The following is a 27,832-nucleotide window of genomic DNA, read 5'->3' on the forward strand; positions in this document are numbered from 1 at the left end:
ATGACAAGTGCAAATTAAAGGTAACATATTCCTATCAGTTTTTGATAATCAGCAATAAACTACAATCTATGATAAATGTCACATACTGTACTAGCCAGAGGTCTAGCTATCACTCTCTAAGTATGTCGTTTTTATCATACAGTTTATAGCAGGGGAGTCTAAAGGTTAGAACTGAAAGGGTATTATAAGTCATCATCCTTAAGGCTTCCCTGAAATTTCCCTGCCAAACCGACTCTGAAGAACACAAGCACGATGCTCCCACTTCTTCTGGTTCTCCTTCCTACTGTTTACTCAGCGAGTCTGCTGTTAAATTCTCCTAGTTCTTTCTTAATAACAGGACCTTTCACCAAGGGCATACTAAAGGAAATAAATGGAGAGGAACCAGATATGCAAAGTCTGAATTACATTTCTGAAAGTAATTCTGCTGAAGACGATATCTTCATTTTTTGTGATCAGTCATTCTCCCAGCCTGTAAAAGACTATTTTCTACTCTTACATGCCATTGGCATTACTCATTTGAAGGTTTTTCTGCCATGGCCAAAGCTGTTGCCGTCTGGTGATGCTGGAGCTCCTGATCTGGATGCCATAAAATGCTACACAAATGTCTTCAAACACCTGGCTATGGTAAATATCAAACCTTTGGTGATTTTGCACCACGGAAGCCTTCCTGAATTCATCACCTCCAAATATGGAGGATGGGACAATGAAAAAGTGATCAGCATTTTTAAAAGTTACGCAAATTTTGCGTTTTCTGCCTTTGGAGATTTGGTAGACACCTGGATCACATTCATTGACCTTTATGCTATTTATGAACCAGACGACAAGGGAAATGCTTCTCTCAAAAATATGTTGGTTGCTCATAAAGAAGTCTACGGTCTTTACCAGCAGAAGTTTAGCAACAAAGGTAAGACACCATTCTGTAGAAAACATTTTGTGGTTTTGGTTAGATGGACTTTTCCATTAACCTAGTCAGTTCCCTCTGGATCTCCATTAATAGCTTAGAAGTGCTAGTCATTCATATCATGGCACATGATGTTACTAAACATTGTCAGCTTCTGCATTTAGCAGTGCCTGTGATGGACTAGGCTGGGTCTCTGCCCCCACAGGTCTACTTACAGAACTAATACATGAGACGGGTAATATTATAAATTTATAGAATTTACCAAAACTAAGTTGAGTAATACATCCTTAGATGCACTGGGATGCATCTTAAGTGATGTATCCTGGGGTTTTCGGGTGTTTTGGGTCTTTCCCAACTTCACACACCTTCGCCCAGGTAACCCAGCCCGGGGGAGATCAGTCCCCAGCTTGCATCCCAGCAGCCTCCCTCTTCAACCTGAACCTCCTAGTGGCCCTCTCTGCAGCATCTGTAACGGCCTTGATGGCTCTCCTCTTTGCCCATTATGCCAGATTTGGCCATTACTCAGCAGAGAGAATGGCCTGCGAAGCCTATACATCCCACCTCTATTGGCTCACTGCTAGTCTTCCAACCCTGCCTTCTGCATTGTTCTTCTGGCTCCTGGTACTTAACACAAGTTTCATGTTGAAGGTAAAAAAGGCTCTATTCAGTGGAAGCCCATATAGTACACTGTAGGTTGAAGGGAGACGTGCCCTCCTATTGGAACCCCATGTAATTGAATAGTAAATAATGATTTTTGAAGTAACTGAAGAAATAAAGATATCTTTCCAAATGTGAGTTCATTAGTTAACTGACTCCATGATGGCAAGACAACCAAGAAACCCATATGGAAACATTGATGCAGTGATTACCACAACAGACAGGGGTGTCAAAATTGTCACATTAGCATGAACATGTTATGATGTACAGAATGTCATATTAGCATGAACATGTTATGATGTACATAATGTCACATTAGCATGAACATGTTATGATGTACAGAATGTCATATTAGTACAGTATGAACATGTTAAGGTGTACACAACTTTGTATTGCTTCTAGTGGAGGCCTTTTTCAGCCCAGCTTTTAACGATTAGTACCATTCACTAAAGAAACAATCTAACAATAATAAAACAACAAAATATGTTTTTAAACACATATAACATTTTCTATTCTTTAATACTAATAAAATTCTTAATGACATTGATAATTAGACTGGTACTTTTCATGTGCCATCTTATAGGATCTAAGGGTTTTGCAAGAGATTAACCTTCATTACTTTCTCACCAGGTTAAGATTTAAGTAAGGTTGTCAAAATCCATACTCTAAGTGGAGGACATGAACACATAAACACACACATATTTATTTACACCCACAGCTGTTTATTTAAACAAACATTAGCTCATTAATGGCATATTTATCGATCTCCTTCATTTTAAGTGGTGCACGCTAATGGATGGGGCTGCTCTGTTTTCCTATTACCATTCCAAAATGAAGTGTCCCAAAATCTTTAAATATGCCTTGTGTCAGTGTATTCAGTCATCAAAAACTTTGGCTCCTTGGTTATACTGCCTCACTGTAGACTTTTTGTTTTTAATTTTAACTTAAATATTAAAGAATGATAATCACAATGTGTTTTTTTTAGGTGGGAAGATTTCAGTTGTAATCAGTGCAGATGAGAATGAATTTCTGTATCAAAAGACAGTGACAGAGGTAAATATGCATTGCTTTTTTATTCCTTAGGTCACAATTACTAGTAAAACTAAAGTTAAATTATATATTAATGTAAAATGTTTGTAATTTCATATTACATTATCACAGGTAAACATACTGGCTTAGAGTTCATTACTAACTGTTTTACTTTACTTTTACAAAGAAGACATGACAGATATCTTAGGGAAATGATTGCAGCCATGCCTCTATATGAAACCTTAGTTGCAGCAATGTGAGCAAAAAAAACACAATTTTTAAAAACAATCAGTTTAAAAAGCATGGTCTTTGGTGCACTTTCTCCACTGTTAAGGGTGCCAGGGGAACCTGGATATCAGGGTCTAAAAGGGAGATTTTCCATAAATCTAGCATGGCAGTTCACAGGCTGCTGTTAACATGTTAACATTACCTTACAATCTTGGCATCGTCCAAGCTGCCTAAATATCTATATTAGTTTTGATAGTTTCACGTAATATGAACAACACAAAAAACACATACAAAAAATGTATACCAGATACCTTGGTTACATGACGCATTATTTATACACTAGCCAACCCGTGGCATAGCATACGCTGCATAATTATGTATTGATGGGTGAACACTTCCTGAAAGACACAGTTGTCCACATGGGGTGGGTTTGAGGATACAACTGTAAGTGAATGAAAAGATGGAACTCTGGAGAGAGCAACATACAATTGTCCGTGACTGAAAACTGGAGGAACGCTGCTGCGCCCCCACCTCCCAGAGTGAGAGATGGGGCTGGACGGCGGTCGGGCGTGGAGGGCGGAATGGGGGGAGAGGGGAAGGAGGCCCAGGGAGGACGCCCTTTCCGCCCCCTCCGCCTCTCCGGAGAGAGGGCGGGGAGGCGGGCCCAAGAGGTTTCGGGTCCTAACCGCCCAATGACGGGTCGGCAAAAGCGGTAATGATCCTTCCGCAGGTTCACCTACGGAATTACGACTTTTACTTCCTCTAGATCAGGGGTGTCAAACTCAATTGCACAGGGGGCCAAAATCCAAAACACACTTTAGGTCGCGGGCCGAACAGGATAAACATTTATTGGAACACACTAAAACTAAACTTTTAAAACTGAACTTTTTTGAACATAAATATGAATAAAAACAGACAGGAATATTATTCCGGAATAAATCAACTCAAACCTTAAATAACTTATAATATTTTGCTCTCCATAAAAATATATCCTGTCTAAACTATACAAGTTAGAAATAAAGTAAACATTAAAAGAACAAACATTGAAATTTCTTTACTCTTATGTCATTTTATATAAAAAATAAACTTAAATTTTAAATATCCCAAAAGATTTTGCTCTCCATAAAAATATATCCTGTCAAAATTATACAAATTCAAAATATGAACATGCTGCATAACAAAACCTGGAAATATAAATAAAATTTGTGCTTTTCAGCAATAACAAATCAAATCATTCAGTTGTCTTTGCTCTTATGTCATTTTATCAGAGCTGGACGCCTAGCATCATTTTTGGCAATAAGTTTGTTTATGTTTGGTGTGAGGTTCTGTGTTGTGGAGATTCTCAGGATGGACTGCAGGTGCACATCAGTGAGACAACTTCTGTGTGCTGTTTTGTTAGTCTTCATCACTGAGAAGAGCTTCTCACACAGATATGTGCTACCAAACATGCACAAGGTTCGAGCCGCATGTAGACGGAGCTGGAGCATTTCTGCGGGAATGGAGTGAATAAACTGTGCGGGCCCTGCAGTATCGTACTTTGCCTTCAGTGTGCCATTACACTGCAGCTCAATCAGCTCCATCTGAATCTGCACAGGTGCAGTTTCCACATCGACGGTAAATGGGTTGCGAAGCAACTCAAAATTCTTTTTTTGTTCTTCAAAGTCACCAAAGTGCCGTGCAAACTCAGTGCGCAGTGCCCTCAGTTTATCAGCAAAGTGTGTATTTGGGAACACCGTTGTGCCGACTTGGTTCAACATTACTTGGCAACAGGGAAAGTGGGGCAAGTTGCACTGGTGCATTTGTGTCTCCCATAAAAGCAGCTTCACTTGAAATGCCTTCACTGTGTCATACATGTCAGTGATCATGCGGTCACGTCCCTGGAGCTGGAGGTTTAAGGTGTTGAGATGAGCTGTTATGTCAGCCAGAAATGCCAACTCGCATTTCCACTTTTCATCCCTAAAATTGGTGGAGTCTTTTCCTTTACTGTCCAGGAACTGACAGATTTTGTTGCTGAGCTCAAAAACTCTGTTGAGAACTTTTCCCCGACTTAGCCAACGCACCTCTGTATGATAAGGAATGTCAGCAAACTCTGAATCTATCTCCCGCATAAAGGACTGAAATTGTCGGTGATTTAAACCTTTAGCTCGGATAAAGTTTACGGTTTGTGTTACAGTGCTCATTACATTGTCCATCTTCAGGTCTTTGCCACATAGTGCTTCCTGGTATATGATGCAGTGATATGCCGTTAACTCACCAGTACAGTTCTCCTCCTGCATCTTTACTCGCATCCTTCCCACTAGTCCACTTTTTTTCACTACACATACATAGATGGTGCTCCATCAGTTGTAAGTGCAATAAGTTTGTCCCAGGGCAGTTTCATGTCGGTTATACTTTGACATACATTTTCAAAAATGTCTTTTCCAGTCATTGTCCCGTGCATTGAGTTAATGTCCATTATTTCCTCTGTAACACGCAAATTGGAGTCCACTCCACGGATGAAGATGGCCAGCTGTGCAGTATCAGTCATGTCAGTACTTTCATCCACAGCAAGAGAGTATGCAATAAAGTCTTTGCTTCTTTCACTCAACTGTGTTCTTAAATCAGTGGCCATCTCACAAACTCGATCAGCAATCGTATTTCTACTCAGTCTTCCATTTGCCAGCATCTGCTTTTTGTCTGGACATAAGACGTCAAACACCTTGATCATGCAGCTCTTCAGAAATTCTCCCTCGGTAAATGGCCTGGCTGATTTGGCGATCTCCTCTGCCACGATAAAACTTGCTTTCACAGCAGCTTCACTTTGTGATTTTGCACGGGTAAAAAACGTCTGCTGAAATGTCAGATTCTTCTTTAACTCTTCTGCTTTGCATTCAGGTCTTTCAGGTTATCCTGATGTTTTGTCTCATAGTGCCGTCTTAGATTAAATTCTTTAATTACAGCCACATTAGCTCCACAAATGAGACACACGGGTTTACCGGCAATGTCAGTAAACATATACTCAGCCTCCCATCGGTTTTTAAAGGCTCTGTTTTCAGAATCAACTTTTCTCTTCGGCATCGTGAGGGCTAGCTTCGCAATAACTTGCAGCATCATAAGCTAGACTTGATTAACGCGGGAAGTGTTCGGCAAGGCAGCTTAAGCGCTGCATTATGGGATCTGTAGTTTATTGTGTTACCAGTGCTTCATATCACCGGGCCATTAATAACAATAATATATAAAATGATCTCGCGGATATAATTACACGCCGGGCCAGATGTGGCCCGCGGGCCTTGAGTTTGACACATATGCTCTAGATAGTCAGGTTCAATCGTCTTCTCACTGCTCCACCAGAGGCCGCGAGCAACCACGGCAGGGCCGCTCCGATCACTAAACCATCCAATCGGTAGTAGCGACAGGCGGTGTGTACAAAGGGCAGGGACTTAATCAGTGCGAGCTTATGACCCGCATTTACTGGGAATTCCTCATTCGTGGGAAACAATTACAAGCCCCAGTCCCCATCACGAATGGGGTTCAAAGGCTTACCCACGCCTCTCGGCGCCGGGTAGACACACGTTGATCCATTCAGTGTTGCGCGCGTGCACCCCCGGACATCTAAGGGCATCACAAACCTGTTATTGCTCAATCTCACATGGCTGAAAGCTTAGCAGCTGTGATAGTTTTACACTCCAGTACATTTCGGTGAATGCTGGTAACAGTCAGGCGGGGCGGGCGAGTCAGCAGACGCTCTCATCCCATGGTCTTACAGTTGGTGGGCGTGGCTCTGTGAGTTGTCGTCGTATCCCATGGTCTTAGGGTTGGTGGGCGGGGCTCGGTGAGTTGGCGGGCGTGGCTATGTCGTGTGTATCCCATGGTTGTCTTGCGTGCCCTGGTCGGCTGCTTAGTGAATTATATATATATTTCTCTGTTATAAATTTAGAATTTTAGACAACAGTACATAAACAACAAACATAAACAACAATGTCCTTGTTGTGAGAATAAACAAGGTCAACTAAAAATATACAATGCTTGCACAGCATATCTATCTATCTATCTATCTATCTATCTATCTATCTATCTATCTATCTATCTATCTATCTATCTATCTATCTATCTATCTATCTATCTATCTATCTATCTATCTATCTATCTATCTATCTAGATTTGCCTCCTGGTTGAATTTGGATACCTTGTGGCAGTGTATTCAGAGATCAGTACCATAGCCCATAGGCTATACTGCCTCACTGTTGACTTTGTTTTTGATGCAGTCTTTAGTTTTGATGGTGTCATCTTAAGTGATCACTTAATATTAACAACACAAGAAACCCTTGACTCCTGCTTTAGTAGTGTGCCTCATTCCATTCTCACACAAATGTTCATTAAATGTTGATCAGGGATTTTCCAGAGTGACATACTTGCTTTACCAAAACACAATTTAGGAAAATTTGAAAAATAAATTGCCTTTATACAGGCACCATGCTAATGTTTATAGCACAGATGAAGAGCAGCACACTTTATTGAGTCTTCAAAACAGCTAGTTGTCCCAATATCATGGAAATCACCTGATGATCAATGTACCTGACACCATAAACAGGCTGTGTCACCATTAAGGCGAATTAGGCATTCACCTTGGGCGCAGATCATAAGGGGGTGGGGAACCCAGCCGCATGGGTTAGTTACCGAATAGTCGGTTGGCACACTAATAAGCCTGGCCTAGGGCACAAAATAACCGAGCACCAACACTGGCCATAAACAGGTTCAAAACATATAGTACACAGAACATTTGAGTATGATGTAGGTCATTATTGTCATGTGTGCAGACTACAACGAAATTCTTACTTGCATGTGCTACTCAAAGTGCAACATGTGGCCACTCGCAGGCACTCTGATTAGTGAGTGTAACTAATGTATGTTTCTGTCTTTACTACCTGAAAAATCTCAGAACATAGTGTTTAAATCCACAAGTCGTCCCTAGTTCAGAATAATTATATGAAAACTAAAACTGAATTAGCATTAATAGTTAAAGTCATATACTTGTACTCATTTTGATTTAATGATATTTCTGTTGTAACTTTTGTAGCACAATGAATGTGGTGGTTAGCATTACTTCTTCACAGTTCCATTGTTCTGGATTGGTATCCTGACACGGTCACTATCTGTGGAGTCTGCATGTTCTCCTTGTTTTTGATTGTATTTTTCTTCAGTTATTTCACTTTGCTTAATTCACATCTAAAGTGTGAATGTGTGCACTGTGTTGGACCAACAGCTGATTTAGGATTTGTCCTTGCCTTACGCCACATGTCATATGGAAATATTAGTTAATATGTAATCTTTACAAATTATTACAAGTATATGCTTATATGAAGTGGTGATAATAATTTAAAACATATGGAAAAGGAATGAAGGTAACTAAAGAGTTAATTAAACGTGGCTTAAAGCTTAGCACGTGAGACTTTTGCTTCATCATAGAGGAGCCACCAAAGTAGTTGCTAAGGTTAAAATGATTTAAGTGAGTAATAAACACCCCGTTAAAAAGCGAAGACAAATAAGTGAGAAAGCCTAAACTCTCCTATTGTGAAGTGGTGATAAGATTAATGGGAAAACCTGTAGGACACCCCTATTAACAAAGCAATGTTTAAAATAATGGAAGAATCGACATGTATACAAAGTTACTAGTGGCTGTAGTTGATTGGTGAAGATGATATAATTCTGCATATTAGATAGATAGATGACATGTATTAGTTAAGGTAATGGTAATAGAAAGGCAATTGAATCGTATTATTGATTGCCTGCTCTATGGACTGAGACATTTGTGTGTATCTGTGTGCAAATAAAGAATTGTTCTACCTTCTCATATGGCTCTATGAATTACTTCTTTTAAAACAGAGGGAAGTCTTTTTCCACAGAAATAGCCAGGACAGGCTCCACAATCCCACAGTACGAAACTGAATTATGCCAGTCTGAAAATGAGTGGATAACTGTGTGAATTTATTTCAATAATAGCCAATGCTTTCCTGCAAGTCTATTTTCTGTTTGACAGACTACTGATAGTTATGATGGTGTGTTTAAACAGTACTGTTTTACACATGGAAATGTATAGTGGTTAGCCCTGCTGCTTTCCAGTTCCACAGAGTTGAGTTCAGTTCTTCTCCCAGCACAATTTCCTGTGTCTGTGAATATCTTCTCCCAGTGTTCCAGCTTCCTCTCAAATCCCAGAAGCATGTCTGTTAGGTTGAGTGGAGACTGCTATTGGTTTTAAGTGGCTAATACGGCACATGTATCTAAGTGTTCAATGTGACAAGAGGCTTCTGCCTTATAGTTCTGCCACTGGCTTCTCACTACTCTGAAATAGATTAAGATGTTTAACAAAATAAACTGATAAATGGAAGTTTTGTCATTTAGAGATTTAATTGAAATTTAAACAGTCTGTCACACAAAAATAACTGCTGTGTTCTTCTTTTTTATGAAGGATGTTGTAGATTTCTTGTCCGTGAACCTCAAATTTGACTGCAGATCTGGAGCGAATCTTGAAACTGAATTATTAAAAATACAGGTAAACATACTGCTTATTTTCAACTTTAAATGAACGGCATTTTTCTGCTATAGCACTTTTTCTTACTTACTGTTACTAATAAGGCTAGTTTTGCAAATGCAATTTTTGTTTTTGATTTTTTAAAGTTATTATCTGTAATTTGTATGTATGAATTACAAGCTTACAGGTGCTGGTCATAAAATTAGAATATCATAACAAAGTTGATTTATTTCAGTAATTCCATTCAAAAAGTGAAACTTGTATATTAGATTCATTCATTACACAAAGACTGATGTATTTTAAATGTTTATTTCTTTTAATGTTGATGATTGTAACTGACAACTAATGAAAATCCCAAATTCAGTATCTCAGAAAATTAGAATATCAATTAAGACCAATGCAAAAAAAGGATTTTTAGAAATGTTGGCCAACTGAAAGGTATGAACATGAAAAGTATGAGCATGTACAGCACTCAATATTTAGTTGGGGCTCCTTTGGCCTGGATTACTGCAGCAATGCGGCATGGCATGGAGTTGATCAGTCTGTGGCACTGCTCAGGTATTATGAGAGCCCATGTTGCTCTGATAGTGGCCTTCAGCTCTTCTGAATTGTTGGGTCTGGCGTATTGCATCTTCCTCTTCACAATATTAAGGTCAAGCGAGTTTGCTGGCCAATCAAGAACAGGGATACCATGGTCCTTAAACCAGGTACTGGTAGCTATGGCACTGTGTGCAGGTGCCAGGTCCTGTTGGAAAATGAAATCTGCATCTCCATAAAGTTCGTCAGCAGCAGGAAGCATGAAGTGCTCTAAAACTTCCTGGTAGACGGCTGCGTTGACCTTGGACCTCAGAAAACACAATGGACCAACACCAGCAGATGACATGGCACCCCAAACTATCACTGACCGTGGAAACTTTACACTGGACCTCACGCAACATGGGATTGTGTGCCTCTCCTCTCTTCCTCCATACTCTGGGACCTTGATTTCCAAAGGAAATGCAAAATTTACTTTCATCAGAGAACATAACTTTGGACCACTCAGCAGCAGTCCAGTCCTTTTTGTCTTTAGCCCAGGCGAGACGCTTCTGAAATGTCTCTTGTTCAAGAGTGGTTTGACACAAGGAATGCAACAGCTGGAACCCATGTCTTGCATACGTCTGTGCGTGGTGGTTCTTGAAGCACTGACTCCAGCTGCAGTCCACTCTTTGTGAATCTCCCCCACATTTTTGAATGGGTTTTGTTTCACAATCCTCTCCAGGGTGCGGTTATCCCTATTGCTTGTACACTTTTTTCTACCACATCTTGTCCTTCCCTTCGCCTCTCTATTAATGTGCTTGGACACAGAGCTCTGTGAACAGCCAGCCTTTTTAGCAATGACCTTTTGTGTCTTGCCCTCCTTGTGCAAGGTGTCAATGGTCGTCTTTTGGACAACTGTCAAGTCAGCAGTCTTCCCCATGATTGTGAATCCTACAGAACTAGACTGAGAGACCATTTAAAGGCTTTTTGCAGGTGTTTTGAGTTAATTAGCTGATTAGAGTGTGGCACCAGGTGTCTTCAATATTGAACCTTTTCACAATATTCTAATTTTCCGAGATACTGAATTTGGGACTTTCATTAGTTGTCAGTTATAATCATCAACATTAAAAGAAATAAACATTTGAAATACATCAGTCTGTGTGTAATGAATGAATCTAATATACAAGTTTCACTTTTGAATGGAATTACTGAAATAAATCAACTTTGTCATGATATTCTAATTTTATGACCAGCACCTATGTAATATTACTGTGATTTCTAATATTACATTTCCATTTTTTTTGTTTGGCTAATGTCTTCATCAAATGCCACTTACAAAATCTGAGATATGTTTGGATACATTTATTTTGTTTTTCCAGTTGAATCACAGACAGGTGAAGTGATTTGCTCAGGGTCACACAGTGTCAGTAGCAGGATTTGAGCCCACAACTTCATGGTGTAGCATATGCTTTATTATCATATTTTATAATTTATTGTACTGTATATACACAAAAGTGAAGTTAATAGTTACCAAATTACCCCTAATAAATTATGAAAATTTTTAAAAACAAAAACTAGAGACAATTACAAATGACTCACTTGGTCAATGAAGTGAGATTTCTGTGACTTGTACTCCTGTTTGTTAATCCAATCAACAAAATTTAAATAATTATTAAATGTTTTCTTGTAGGTGATGAATGTGTGTTGTCTTTGTTATCAACTACATATTAAGGTTTATTTGTACTATTAGTGTATAGTTTTGGTTTATCTTTCTCATGCGGGATCATTATTTACTGACATTTTATAAATACTTCTGAGTGTATGGTCCCTTTTTCTGTTGAAAGTTTGTGCTGAAATTGCTCAGATACTTCATTTTTATTGATTTTTATTGTCTGATATTTTCACGAAGGTCTTCTTTAATTATTGTTTCTACTGCAATGTCTATTAATTTCTTGCATTAAGCATTTTGGATTTACATTGCATATATTTGTATGATTTTGTAATGTATTTAGAGTAAATGGTTATGTGCACAGTACTATACAAACAATGGGTATAAATCAAGTATAAAAACAAATCAAAACATTTTTATTAACAATATAGCTCCTGCCCAGTGCATTAGCCGCACTGTAAATCAGTAAAAAAGGTGTCATATCATTTATGAGAAAAAAGCATGTTAGATCAAGTACACATCCCTTTTTACAAATGGTAGCATTAATATATATATTAAAATTACTTCTATAATTGCAATGTGGCCTCCAAACTGCAAAAAAAATCTGACTCTTTTAAAAGAGGCCTAGGCCTAAAAACTCAAAAAGGCTTGAGGCCTACTCTTAAGAAAGAGGGAAACCAGTAAAACCCCTAGTCGAAGAAAAAAACATAAAATTCTTTATTTATTTTATTAAAAAAACGAATAGGTTCAAAAACAAAACTGAATCTCAAAGCAAGGTCAAAATATCAAAATTAAAGAAAAGCATAGTAACTGAAAAAGTCATTAAAAAACAGAGCTGAAAACTTATTGTTCTTGTCTGTTATCTGATGTTTATTTTTTTATGTATTTTAATAGTTGTTTTTTGTGCCATTTTGGTCACGATTTTGTTTTCTTTGCAGTCATTAGGACAGCTGCTCATGTTTCTTGTCCATGTCCTCTGACAGTAATTGACAGGTTAAAAAGCCATCTGAAGTTCACCCGTAAATATTAGATTTCTTGATAAGAGAATTGATGGTAAAAAGAATAACTTTAGAAAAATTATCTTTAATAGTGACTAGAGTAAATTGAATGCAGAAGTCAGATTTGGGTATTGTCTGTAGGTTAGACACACGAACATTGTAAATGTAATCTAAGTGTACAGTACATAGACAGCCTGGAAAATGCAACTTTATCCTATGGAATTTTTTGTATGTTTCACAATGTCAAGAGCTGAGCAAAAAATAATACCCAAGGTTTGAATCTCAAGAAATGTAAGAGAAGACTGGCATGGACAGGACTGAAAAATGTATATTTCAGTTGAAGAGCTTCTGATCTGCAATATATCCAGTGTTTATAATATTTAAAGGCATCCATGATAACACCAAATCTCAGCATCAAATATCCCAGGATGTATACTCAATGCATTCCTTAGGAAATCATAGGGGCTACATGCCTACCACCATCAAGGGATAGTCAGAGTGGAAAAATTGTCTAATGCAGACCTAACATTTCATAAATCCAGTGGAGCAGGTTGGAAGCATAATATTGAAGTTAGAACTGTAAATGTTAAAAACGACTGTTGTTATGTTTCCAACATTAACTATGAATGTGTAGAATGTTTTTAGTTTTGTTACATTATCTGATCCATCTCAGATACAATGTCCTGGATAACATTCAAATACACTTCACCATCTTTAAAAATAATTGTAAAGATATAAAAAGGAAATAGTCAACAATATCACTAAAGTAAAACATGTGGGAAACGTTCCTCACAGCCAAAAGAAGAACATCAGAAACACTAACAAAATAAAACTGAGCAAAATAAGTTTATAATTTTAAAAGCCTCCCACTAGTTCTAATTAATTAATTAAATATGCCTGAAAAAAAATAACTCAGGTCCTGCTTTAGAGGCTGTCAAGCTAGGAATTCATATCAGATTGTAATCAGTGAAGAAATCGTATCCACACCCTAAATGGTCATTAGGAGCCAGAACCTAAGCTGGCAGCGTCAACTGCAAATTAGAAATAATCCCAGAATCCATCAGCAGTCCGTTTCAGAGCATACTTGTGTTTACTCCACACGTTCAGATACTCAGGTTCAAATTGTGTCTGCTTACAAAAAGTATACTAACCTCTACTCAACAGTTTAACCCCAGTGTATTTCTGTAGGGATATAATTATTGGGGGGTCTACATATTGTATCATCATTCTGTTTATGTAAGGCCACCATTAACAAAATGAAGTCTTCTTCTTCTTTTGGCTCCTCCCGTTAGGGGTTGCCACAGTGGATCATCTTCTTCCATATCTTTCTGTCCACTGCATTTTGTTCTGTTACACCCATCACCTGCCTCACCACATCCATAAACCTTCGCTTAGGCCTTCCTCTTTTTTCCTCTTCCCTGGCAGCTCTATCCAACAAAATGAAGTCAGTTTCCTTTATTAAAACATTTATACAAGATTGATTTAACTAAGAATTTATATTTTATCAACCTGTGTAGCTTCAAACTTTATTCATTTCAGAGTTACCTGGTGTGAATAAGGCGCTATATAAGCGTCCGACCCGGCACAGATTCACACTGAGGCACGTATAAATTGAACACAAATCTTTTTATTTTCTCTTCAGCTGTGGGGCACGTCTTCCCTGTGTCCCACAGGCCCAACACAGTCCCACAAGCACTTAACACAACACAAATAAATCTTTTTCTTCACCTGTGGGGCACGTCTTCCCCGTGAACCCCACAGGTATAACACAGTCCCAAAGTGCCTCTTTCTCAAGACAGCAATCCTTCCGTTGGCACCACCACTCCTCTCAGGCACCTCATCCTCTTCCTCCCGATTCTGGCCCTGAGTGGTGGTTGCTGGCTTTATTTATGGCCCTCCCGGGAGTGCTCTTGGTGCTTGCTCACCTGTTCCCAATTGCATTCCCCTGTGGGGCCCATGATTAGACCAGCTGGGCTTAACTATCTCTGCCTCGCCCCCTGGCGGCCATCCCAGGTCCCCACAGGGTTGGGAAGAACTCCATCTCCCATGAAACCCTGTAGGAAACTGAGGCATCATCATTAACCAGGGAGGCTGCCACCAAGCATCCCGGGGAGGTATTGAGGAGTCCATGGCTGCTCCCCCGGAATATAAGTAGAAGGGACGTCCTGGCCAGGCATGGACCCTGGCCGTCCTCCACACTGGGCATGAGCATTTAATGGTGACAATAGGGGCAAGGTAGGAGCCATCTGTGGACAAGGTGCCTGCCCATTGCCTGGCACAAGAACTTAACTCAAGTCTCATTCTAAGGTCAAACTTGACCGGCTGCTGCAACTTTTTGAGGAAGTTGCACATACTCATAAAACAGTAAAATTAAAATGAAAACTAAATAACATACTGTATTTATAGATGTGTGCCACAGAAATTAAACCATATTATAATAGTACATACATTTAATATTACACATTTTTTCTTAATAAAATTGAGTTTTGAGAATTAAAATATAGTGCTAAAAATTAATTACAATTTTCTATGATCTCAAACTAGCTTGCAACTTTGTACTTTGTACTACACATTTTTTTTTCTTTGTATAGTCAGCTCATTTACGTAACACAAACATATATGTATGTACATGAAAAGTTAATTTTGATTAATTGTGGAAATAGTTAACTAAAAATATTTATTTCTTGCAGGGTAGTAACAGTGGAGGAAGACATCTGCCTGTATTAATTTTTACATTGAATGCTGAAGATTGTAAGAAAAGAAACATTGATGAACTGCAGCTAATGGAAGGTAAATATACTTCTTGTAAATGAGATAGATAGATAGATAGATAGATAGATAGATAGATAGATAGATAGATAGATAGATAGATAGATAGATAGATAGATAGATAGATAGATAGATAGATAGATAGATAGATAGAGTGTGCCCTTATGATTACTGTATATTTTTAAAAATTACTCTAACCCTAACCCTGAATGAACTAGTATTAAAAGGTTTAGAATCAGTGGAAATTAAAGGGAAGTGTATTTATAACTGAAGCCAGAAAGCACTTCTTTATTTAAAGAGTTTTGGGTCTCTGGAACAAAACTACCAAGACATGTAGTTGAAGCAGAGGTCTTGACAATCTTTAAGAAGAATTCATCCATCCATCCATTTTCCAACCTGCTGAATCCGAACACAGGGTCACGGGGGTCTGCTGGAGCCAATCCCAGCCAACACAGGGCACAAGGCAGGAACCAATCCCGGGCAGGGTGCCTACCCACCGCAGTTTAAAAAGAATCTGGATGAGATATTGGGACAGTTTAGCTACCATATTAGCTAAAGAAATGGGCTTGATGGATTGAATGGCCTCCTCTCATTTGTCAAAGTTCTTATTTTTTATTTTATTATGTTTTCATTACTTATTTAATCAATATATTTAACAAATACCCAGCTTTTTACATGAAACAGTAAAAGCCTTCTTGGACTTAAAACTGGCTTATACGTGTGAAAAAACTGTATTCCATCTCTGTTTATGAAACTCATGCCGTTCATCTATTTTTGTAATTTTTCAAAAGGCTCTTTCTTTCCAAGATGTCTAAATGCTGAATGGGCCATATGAAGTACAAAACACTTCCATTTTGCTCCTTCTGTCAACTTACAGTAAGGGTTTGCCAGGAGTTTAACAATACATCATAAGCTCCTGCTTTCCCCTGTGTTGATATTATAGCCTTGAAAACACAATGGCACGTACTGCATATACTAACTATGTTGTGACACATCTGGAAAAATGGTGTGTTGTCTGATAATGTAAAATTTGGGGAGAGGAATATGTGATTGTTTTTCAGTTTACCTTGATCTTGATACTGGCACAGGTGAAAATACCATTCATAATACCACTGAATCGGGGTTCAATTTTGAAAAGTCTGCAAAAGTAAATACTGTGGTTGGTTGCTGCTTTCTTGTTGTGGTTGACCGTTTCTAAATTATCATATTTAATATAATATTAAAGGAAACACAGACCATGACAGTGGAAACAAAAATCTCATAAGTTTCCTCAATGTAATGGGAGACAGGCTGAGACATTAACAATAAATAATAAATAGTTTCTTCATTATTTGAATTTCAGTTCTTAATCAAAAGGACATACAAATCCTGGGGATAGATATTGGTAACCCTCCAGATGTGCTATCTAATTTTATCGGAAAATCAAGAAGGTATGCTGCTATTATTATTATATTTTAATAATCATGTTAAGAACTATGCTGTTGTCCAAATAAGCCAAATGTCTTATTTCTGGTAATAAGCTAATTAATTTTGCTTTTACTGTGGATATTTTCAACCAGTTTTCTCTATTTGAAAATGTGTTCTCTGTTACTTTTCAAGTGACAGCTTGCCTAGTCAAAGAAAGGAAACAAAAAAGAAGTCATCTGACGAATTCCAGGTTCCTTTCACTGGCACCAGCACCTCCGCCTCTTACCAGAGTGTTCTTGATGCATTCTCCAGAGAGTCAATATCCCAAAGAGACTCCTTTCTCATTGGCAGCTTTCCAGAAGATTTCCAATGGGGCGTTTCTAGCACCTCTTTCAAGATTGAAGGAGGGTGGGCAGAATACGGAAAGGGGGAAAGCATATGGGATAACTTTACACATAATGGCCTTGCCTTTAAAAATCAAACAGCTGATATTGCCTGTGACAGCTACAACAAAATTGACTATGATGTCTACCTGCTGAGAGGTCTCAATGCAAAGTCCTATCAATTTTCCATCTCCTGGCCTCGCATTTTTCCTACTGGATTTAGTGATAGCCTAAATCTTAAAGGTGTTCAGTATTACAAGCAATTAATTGACTCCCTTTTGCAGTCCCACATTAGTCCCATCGTCACTCTGTTTCACTGGGACTTGCCCCAAGCACTACAAGATCTGGGTGGATGGCAGAATGAAAAGATTATCGATGCTTTTGCTGATTTTGCAGATTTTTGCTTTGCTACTTTTGGTGGGCAGGTGAAGGTGTGGATCACTTTCAGCGAGCCCTGGACGATCAGCACTGCTGGATATGCCACTGGCCAGCACCCACCTGGTATTTCAGATCCAGTTATTGCTTCTTATCAGGTAAGGGTCTTTCCATTTTTTTATCCTGTTAAAAAAGTAAGTCAGTGTAATCAATTAAAGTATCTCCTTCTCTGTGTCTAACATAAAATGTGCACAATGTTAAGACATATTTTTGTTTTTGTTTTTTTTTTAGAAAATCCTTTATCTATATATCCATCCATTTTTTAGACTGGTCTATTTAATTCAGGGTCACAAGCAGAAATTCTGTACTAATTGTTTAATTATTGTTGTCTTCAACATCTTAACAATTTTATACATGCAGGGATCAACAGATGGCTAAACTTTTATTGAGCAGGAACTTTTATTTAAGTTTTCATTGACACAAAATGGCAAAAAATATACAATGGAGAACTTTGTAATAAAGCTCATTTGCAAGAAACATTATTATTATTATTATTAATTTTATTATTATTATTATTATTATTATTATTATAAGAAAATAAATTAGCTTGCACAATAAAAAAAGTATAATGCATTGAGTAAGTTTAAATAATTTGGTTATTAACTACACTTAAATTCAGACCATAATGCATAAAGCTGAAATATGCATAGCATTATATTGTGACTTATATAAAATTATTCTTTCTAAGCTGCAGACTTCTAAAGGAAGAAGAAATGCCAAATTAATGAACGGTTTGAAAGTTGGACTAACAGTGATAACAGTTCCACCTTGTGGCTCTCTCTGTAAAACACCAAGTTTCGCAGATACACATCGGATACTTTCACACTTTTTAAGTCTTAATGTGTACAAGTTTGTTTTTCTTTCTCTTGTGGGAATATTTGTCAGATTTTCTATGTTTGTTATGTTTTTCTTTTAGGCTGCACACACAATTCTTAAGGCCCATGCCAAGGCATATCATGTTTATAAAGATAAATATCATTCCCTTCAAGGAGGAATGGTAGGCATTGCCCTGAACTCAGACTGGGCAGAACCAGAAAATATTTCTGATCCTCTGGATGTGGCAGCTGCAGATCGATACCTTCAGTTCATGCTTGGGTGGTTTGCACATCCTATTTTTATAAATGGAGATTACCCAGATGTGCTGAAAAATCAGATACAGGAAAAGAACATTCAGTGTTTGACAGAAATGGCTAGGCTACCAGTGTTTACGGAATCTGAGAAGATATACATTAAAGGGACTTCTGACTTTTTTGGACTCAATCATTATACAAGTCGTCTTGTGATTGCCAGCGCCAATAACTGCACAGAGGGACCTAGTGGAGTGGGTGACTTTTCAGACTATGTGGATCCTAACTGGCCAAAGACTGCATCATCCTGGATTTATGCAGTTCCTTGGGGACTTCGCAGACTTCTAAAATTTGTTCAAGAGTCATATGCAGGATTGGCTGGCATTCCAATTTATGTTACTGGAAATGGAATGCCAACAGAATATAGTGGAGATGTCATCAATGATACACAGAGAATGGATTTTCTCAGTAGTTACATTAATGAAGCACTGAAAGGTAATTCTGTCTGCCAAAGATTTTTTTTACTTTTTTAGTGAATCATTTATAAAACTGTGACAAATGCATGTGACTAACTTATTATGAAGTCTAGTTTTATTAGAAATTGTCCAGCACTGCACAAATGAGATAAAGAAATTGACCCAAATGGGGCTATTCTATAAGTCATTACCATCATTTAAAATCTCTGTGGTTGGCAATGCAAGCAGCCATGTGTTGTAGCATGGAGTTGTATAGATGCTGAATGGAATTCAGTGGCACATCTAACCAAATGTAGCTCAGGAAGGTCATGATGCATCAGACTGAATTTACATTAACATCCCACACATACTCTGTGAGTGACAGCTCAGTTGAACCACTGTATTGTATGCCAGTGTTGACATTCCACACCGTGATGGCCATTGTTAGGACATTGCACAATTTGAGACCATTGTGTTGACTGTAATGTTTTCCATTACTTATCAACTGCTGGTTACCAGCCCCAATGTCAATCACTGCTATTAATTCAAAATAAGTCCTCTATAGTCCATGCAAACCAGGAACAATATTTTCTAAGACTCAGTTGGCGAAAAAAGGAGACAGACATCTTAAGCAACCTCTGTGAGCTATTTCATCCTAGTTCTAAGAATTAATTGACTAAGGAGCTGTTGCCAAATCTGATGGCCTTACCTTGGAATTGTCACTTTAGGCCTTTAAGATCTTTCCTCCAAGTGTAACAGCCTTCCTTTGACCTTTGTTCTCTGCATTATCTGACTATCATATGCATACAATCATATCTATACAGCAGTGAGCTCATAGCCTTACAAAGACCAATAATCCAGATTATGTTAGACTCAAACTGCCTGATGTTTTATTGAGACGTTCCTTGCTTGCTATAGTGGCCTTTTCATGGTGAGCTCCATTAAGTGACAGTATGGCAGTCATGATATTAATGTCTATGCACTGCTATTCATTTGCTTACTTGGTTGAAATGCTGTATCATAAATTGTTAACAGGAAGAAATAATCTGAAAACTTGTAAATTAGGTTATTTCCGTAATAAGGAACTATAAGCACACAGTTCTGAAGACGTTAAAAATTTTTGCTTTAAGGCATTTTCGAGCTAGCCTGCATGTGGTGCAGTGGTTAGAGCTGCTGCCTCTTAAATACAGAATGCTGTGCCTGGTTTTATCTGTGTGGAGTTTGCACATTCTCCCTGTATCTGCATGAGCTTTCCCCAACACACTCCAGCTCTTCTCCCACAAAACTAAAGACATGTTAGTTAGGTTGACTAGTGATTTTAAATTGGCTTTGAGGGTTTGTATGAGTGGGTTTTTATGATGAACTAGAACTTTGTACAAATCTGTTTCCTGACTTATGTCCACTGCTGCTGTGAAAGTGTCCAGCCCCCTGCAATCCTGAATTGCACTAAGGAAGATTGAGACTGTTATTTTGATCTTCCATTGTCATATATATCTTGTAGGAAAAGCAGCATTTGAAAAACACTTAAAATGTAGGGAGTAGCTTCACTTGATATAATGTAGCAATAATTTCTGTAGTAGCAATAGTAATGAAAAACAATAATAAGGAAAACAACATAAAAGAGACAATAATAATGATATAAAGAAAATAAGGTATATACATCCCTACACAAAATGGAATTTTGCATCCAATTTTAAAGTCAAGCCTAATCCTTAAACAGTCTTTTTGAACTTCTTACTTCCTTCACTGAACCTACTTATTCAGAAGCACTTGTTTTATTTTTTTTTAGCTATTCACACTATGTACAGCTGTTGCCATCTGCCTCTTTTCAAAATAAATGCATTGAGACGTGCATAAAATATTTAGGAAAGTGATGTTATTGGAGATAGACCAGACATTGGCCTGATTAGGGAATTAAACATGAAGTGTTAGTAAAATGATGTCTCACCACTTGCCTGCAACATGTCTATCACTACATACAGTACGTGGTCCAGTTTCTATCAGTACAGACAGTCTGTTTTCCATGTTCCAGACATAGAACTGTCCAAATGTCTGCACTTCCACATCTGTCTGCATCCTGAGGAATATAAAGGGAAACTATGAGGCAAGGTGTGACATGCGTAATAATGCTTGGTTGTGAAAGTTTAGTTGGTCTCTATTGCAAGTTAGACAATCAGCTTTCAACATCATATTTTTTGTAAACAGAAATTTAAAATAAAAGTGTAATACAAATGGGCTATTTTCATACTTTATCCTTCTAGGCAATATTTCCATATTATGCTGCAATGGTTCTATTACAGACTGGCTTGCATTTTTTAAAGATTTTCAGGGGAAAAACACAGAGTTAAAGGTTAATGGTGGTAAAGTATTTTTGAGAAAAGCACAAGGTTACTGTACTTAAGATACTCATCATTATCTCTTTCCTTTGAGGCAACAACAATCTGCAAAGAAAATTAGACACTGTGCTTGCTAAGTTTATTTTTGTAAACCAACCTAAACAGAGCAATCGGTCTTAATTAATTGTATGTTACCTACTGTAGCCTACATTATAACCTACACAGCATACTGTAACTAATAAAACTAGACAATAACCAGTGCAACTTGATCATGCTAATATTTCCATCCATTTTGGATGAAGGTTAAGAAAATTAGTTATATTTATTTTATTATTCATAAACACTATATTCTATGACAATGTGCAATTTAAAACATCTAAATAAATAACCCTTTCAGTCTATATTGTATGATCCATAATCATGATACATATTTGAAAGTTTTTTTTTCAATTTATCCTTTGTTGACTCAGGCATATCAAGCAGTTAAGCAAAACCTGAGCTCTAACAAAGATGATTGTACACAAGAGCTGAACCATGATTTCATGCTTCTTTTTTAAAAAATGTAATTGTCTATGTAATTGTTAGTGTTTTTGGTATGTTGTCTTACAACACAGCAGTTCAAACCATGTGCATTAGTTTTCCCAAATATAATAGAAACCCCCTAGGGAATTAGTTGCTGGTCATTGGGTGCTGTTTCAGTAACACAAAATTGCTCAATAAACTAACAGGGATAATTTAATATGCATAGGAAAGTGATTATTAAAATTGTTATGTATTACAAATTATTCACCGAGTTATTTCTGTTTTATAGAAAAATACTGAATTTCCTTGAAGGAAATAAAATAAATTGCAATTAATATGCAGGTAATTTCAATTAAAAAATGTAATCACATGATTAATCACAATTAATATTTTTAACCAAACATCAGCCCTAATAATTATTTCTAGCAATAAACATATAATTCTTTAACAATAATACTATATTTCAAAGCATTTTTTTTTTTTGCAGCAATCCACGATGGAGTAAACCTGAAGGGATTTACTATACGTTCACTAATGGATGGGTTTGAGGGCCCCCAAGGCTACAGCGAAAGGTTTGGATTACATTATGTCAATTTTGAAGATGGAAACAGACCCCGAACACCAAAAGAGTCAGCATATTTTTTTGCGGAAGTATTAAAAAACAATGGGTTTGAACCTAACAGTTCTAGGAACACATTCCACTTACCTTTTCAGCCTTCCAGGCAGGAAAGGTTATTTCCCCTTCCAGCATCAGAAGTTCCATCTAATGCTAAAGTTGTCTGGGAAAAATTTTCCAACCAGAAAACCTTTGACCGAGATCTTTACCACTATGGTACCTTTCCAGAAGGTTTTGCATGGGGTGTGTCATCTTCTTCTTACCAGATTGAAGGGGGCTGGAATGCAGATGGAAAAGGGCTTAGTATCTGGGACAACTTTACTCAAGTTCCAAATAACACTGTAAACAATGACAATGGAAATGTTGCCTGTGATAGTTACAATAAGATAGACGAAGATTTGTATATGCTAAGGGCTTTAGGAGTCAAAATGTACCGGTTTTCCTTGTCCTGGCCACGAATATTTTCCAATGGAACAAAACAATCCCTGAACCCTAAGGGTGTGGCATATTACAACAATCTGATCAACAGCCTGGTTGAATATAATATCACACCAATTGTGACACTTTATCACTGGGATCTTCCTCAGGACCTTCAAGACATTGGTGGTTGGGAAAATGAGGAACTTATTAATCTTTTCAATGAATATGCTGACTTCTGTTTTCAGACATTTGGAAACAGGGTGAAATTCTGGATGACTTTTAACGAGCCTCAAGTCATTGCCTGGGCAAGCTATGGGTTAGGTATCTTCCCTCCAAATGTGAAAAACCCTGGTTATTTTCCATACAACATCGCCCATAACTTGATCAAAGCCCATGCTAAAGCTTACCACACTTATGAACAGTACAGAAAAGAACAAAGAGGTATTGTTTCCATAAGTCTCAATACAGACTGGGGAGAACCAAAGTATCCGAATGAGCCCAGGGAGTTGGTGGCGGCAGACCGTTTTCTTCAGTTCCAGCTAGGCTGGTTTGCTCACCCTATCTTTAAGAATGGTGATTACCCAGAAGCCATGAAATGGCAGGTTGGTAACAAAAGTGAGCTTCAGGGCTTACCTTCTTCTAGGCTTCCTGTATTCAGTGAGGAAGAGAAGGCTTTCATCCAAGGGACTGCTGATGTGTTCTGCCTCAATACCTACACATCGAAAATTGTATACCACAGCACTAGAAGACTCAGACCTTACTCTTATGATGATGACAGAGATGTATCTGAGGAAGTTAAAACAAACTGGCCTGACACAGCTTTGAAAGAGTTGAAAGCAGTCGCTTGGGGGTTGAGAAGGCTTCTAAATTGGATTAAAGAGGAATATAACAACCCAGATATTTATATTACTGAAAATGGAGTAGGGACAGAAAAAAGGGTGACAGTAGATGACACAGAAAGGATATACTTCTATAAAACATACATCAACGAAGCTCTCAAAGGTAATCTAAAACCATTCTGTCATTGTTGTCTTTGTCTACTTCTCAAAGCCTGTTCTTTACACATAATAAGGGTAAATCTCTCAAAAAAAGTGTCAAATGTTGGTTCTTTTAATGAAACTAAAATGCTTATAAAATATTTTTTGATTTTTAGCCCATAATCTGGATGGTGTCAACCTTAAAGGCTACACAGCTTGGTCTTTAATGGATTCATTTGAGTGGCTCAATGGCTACAATGTTGGGTTTGGACTACACCATGTTGATTTTAATAATCCTAACCGACAAAGGACACCAAAGCGATCAGCGCATTACTTTTCAGAAATCATCCGTAAGAATGGGTTCCCGCTGCCTCAAGAAGAGCAATTTCTCTATGGAGAGTTTGAAAAAAACTTTGCCTGGAGTGTATCAACAGCATCATATCAAGTGAGTTTTTTACAATGGTAACTAACGCGTCAGGTTTATTTAATCTAAAGAACAATATGGAAAAAGTGCTGCTCAATAATGTTTGTAAATGTTATTGTGGAAAAAGTCCTAACTGACTACTGCAGGTTCAAGACAAAAACATTGAAATATAATAAAACAAACATATTTGTTGCTGTTGTTCCTTTTAGACATGCAAATCTATTTAAAGAGAGAGATACTAAATAAAATCTTCTGTAAAGCAGTAAATGCTTTCATTTTTGAATAACTGCCCAGTATTACCCAAACAATAAAGTGATAACCATTGTGACTTCCCTAGGCTCTTACAAAGGTAGATGTTCTTAGATCGCTTTATGCAAACAGAGCCAGAAATGTAATAAATGTAACATTCCTAAAGAAGGCCTTGTAGTGACTCTATGTTTTGATCTGTAAAACTGCTCAACACGTCACATTTCTGCATTCTCATTGTTATTACTTCAGGGCCATCAATTCAACACCTGGTGTACACCACAATATGAAACATTTGGCCACTGTGTCTGCCTTAGAACAGGGACAAGTATCATCTACTACTACCTTGCCATAGTTTTAGGCAGCGGTGAAGGCTCCATCACTGTGTAATGGCCAGCTGATGCTTGAATTCTGACTCTCTGTTTGTCACTGGCAGAAAAGAAATCATATTGGCAGTGGTATTTAAAATATCAAGCTTTTAATTCAGCAGATATTTTGCTTTTCTTCTATGATTAAAATAATAGTTTAGACAAATGATACATTTATATCTCATATTTTTTTGTATAATTATGATTACATCGTTGAACACTAAGTACCCTCAGGACTACTGCCATGTTTGTAACTCCTGGAGGTGTCTTAGCATTTAGAGCTCATTTCATTGTGTTGATTACTCCAAAATATCACAGAAGGTATTTAAGGGATCACACACTTATGGAAATGTGCAGGGTGTTTGAACTGTTGCTATCAGAGTCTGGAAGCTGTTGTACTTAAACAAATATTGTCATACACCACCTTTAGCTGCTACTGGGTGAAATGTTTGAGTGTCTTTTCTAGGACCAGGCTCACACAAACAGGATGAATCTAAGTAGTGAATAAATTGGGGCCTTGTCTAGAGTAGGGCTACAGCATATCTGGCAATTTCATCACAATATACACATGATAGTATAAAGTACAACATTCATCAATACATAGATATTGGAAATAGATTAGAATACCTTAGTGGTGTCCTCCTGTTATACGAGACCTTCTCACAATCAAATTTCTGTTGACATTTACCTTCATGAGAAACCATGGGTGTAAATTCAAAACATTCAGTCATTTAACTTCTTTAAAGAAAAATTTGTTCACTTCTGACTGATATAACACTAACATGTTGCTTTTATTTTCATTGAAAATTGTCTGAAGATTGAAGGAGCCTGGAGAGAAGATGGAAAAGGCCTCAGCATCTGGGACACATTTGCACACACTCCATTGAAAGTGGGAAATGATGACAATGGAGACATCGCATGTGACAGCTATCACAGGATAGATGAAGACGTGGCATTGCTAAAAAAGCTGGGGTTGACCCACTATCGCTTTTCTATCTCTTGGCCAAGAATCCTTCCTGATGGAACTACGAGCTTTATCAATAAAGCTGGGCTCAAGTATTATGAAAACCTTATTGATGCTCTTCTTGCTGCTAACATTCAACCACAGGTAATCAGAAAAGCCTTAAGGCCTCTTTTGCTCCAAACTCTTAGATTACTGCTTAATTTAACAATGTGATTACAATAAATGGAATTTTGGTTTATAGCTCAGGCTTGTTTAAGGCTTTAAAACATTTGAGAAATTAAATGACACATTCAAATACATTGGCACAACTAGAATCTTGATGGGACATAATGCAAAAAAAAAAATCAGCCCTACAATGTACAACTTAACAAAATCCAATTAAAATTGAGATATACCAAGCATAAATGTTTATGGAGTTGTAGGAACACCAACACTATTAACTATTTTCTTTCTGATATCAAATAGGCAAGCGTTTTAATGATAAAGCCTTGTAAAGCAACAACCATGTCCGTCACTTTGTGCCCACCAGCCCCATGGCCCTCAGTGCAAGTGCCCCTTCCACATTGCATATAGTTACACCATTATTAAGTAGACTCATATGGGAACCTTAATTCAAATTAAATAAACCCTTAATGTTTCCATTTTCAAATTTTTTCAGAAAGAGAAAAACACATTCTGATAATGGGGAGTGGTCATTTTTAAAGCTAAATGGGTTCATAAAGCTGATGTGTTAAATGTAATGTACTCCTTATGTGATGTGTAGCAAATAAATGATTTATATGATTTATCATTGTTATCATTTTCAGGACTTTGATCATTTTTTTGGATGCTTCCCTTACTAACATTCCAGACTGTTTACTGCTGTTTTTGATCTGTGGCTTCTAAGCAGTATTTGATTACTTCTGTTATAAATCATTGTTTTAGCATTATATAAACAAATTTCAACTTGATTTGGATTTACTGCATTGCTATTTTGTTTTTGTTATGGGTCCTGACATGTTTTGGTCCTGTTTCCATGATTGCCAATTGTGTCATCTGGTTTCATCAGCATGACCTTATTTAAACTGGCTCTGTGCCTGGAGGTTTTGTTCAAGATTATGGATGCAGTCTGAAGAATTGAATGTGTTATAGTTAAAAATTTATGGCAAATGAGTTTGTGAGTGTGTTACTAATGTTTTATATGTTCTGGTTTTGACAAAAGATTGGCTTGAATTATTGGTTTTCACTTAGGTCCACTTCTGATTTCCATTTCTTCTTCTGCCTCATCATTCTGTGCTCTTGTGGCTGCCATTTTCCACCTCTTAACAGCATAAATTATGTTAGAACATAAAAAGAATTTTGACAAGAGCAGGCCATTTAACTCAACAAAGCTTGCCAGTCCTATCTACTTAATTCGCCGAAAATAGCATCAAGTTGAGTTTTGCAGGTCCCTAAAGTCCTACTGTCTGCGACACAACTTGGTAATTTATTCTGTGTGTCAATGGTTCTCTGTGTGAAGAATATGTTTGTGCGAAATTTACCCTTAATCAATTTCCAGCTGTATTCCCGTGTTCTTGCTAAACTCATTTTAAAGTAACAGTCTTGTTCCACTGTACTAATTTCCTTCATAATTTTAAAACACTTCAATCAGGTCACCTCCTAATCTCCTGTTGCTTAAACTGAAAAGGTTCTGATCCCTTTATCTTTTCTCATAACCCATCCCCTGTAGCCCTGTCAGCCTAGTCACTCTTCTATGCTATGTCCTTTTTGTAGCCTGGAGGCCAAAACTGCACACAGTACTGCAGATGAGGCCTCAACACTGTATAGTAAAGCATCAAGCATCACCTCCTTGGACTTGTACTCTACACATTGTGCTATATCACCTAACATTCTGTTAGCCTTGTTAATGGTTCCAGAACACTGATTGACAGTTGACAGCGTTGAGTCCACTACGACTT

General features: G+C 37.6%; 1 protein-coding gene across 1 annotated transcript in view; it reads left to right on the forward strand.

Moving 5' to 3' along the window:
- Positions 1-224: 224 nt before the first annotated feature.
- The window catches only part of LOC114656587 (lactase/phlorizin hydrolase), a 50,475-nt gene continuing 22,867 nt past the window's right edge, over positions 225-27,832 (forward strand). The window contains exons 1-10 of the mRNA XM_028808227.2: positions 225-904; positions 2,544-2,611; positions 9,261-9,344; positions 15,197-15,296; positions 16,618-16,705; positions 16,875-17,598; positions 18,417-19,062; positions 22,368-23,918; positions 24,070-24,338; positions 25,749-26,039. Of these exons, the coding sequence (XP_028664060.2) occupies positions 253-904; positions 2,544-2,611; positions 9,261-9,344; positions 15,197-15,296; positions 16,618-16,705; positions 16,875-17,598; positions 18,417-19,062; positions 22,368-23,918; positions 24,070-24,338; positions 25,749-26,039 (4,473 nt within the window). The 5' untranslated portion in view covers positions 225-252. The remainder of the gene's footprint in view (positions 905-2,543; positions 2,612-9,260; positions 9,345-15,196; positions 15,297-16,617; positions 16,706-16,874; positions 17,599-18,416; positions 19,063-22,367; positions 23,919-24,069; positions 24,339-25,748; positions 26,040-27,832) is intronic.

Source organism: Erpetoichthys calabaricus, chromosome 8, assembly GCF_900747795.2.
Source record: "Erpetoichthys calabaricus chromosome 8, fErpCal1.3, whole genome shotgun sequence".
Taxonomy (NCBI): domain Eukaryota; kingdom Metazoa; phylum Chordata; class Cladistia; order Polypteriformes; family Polypteridae; genus Erpetoichthys; species Erpetoichthys calabaricus.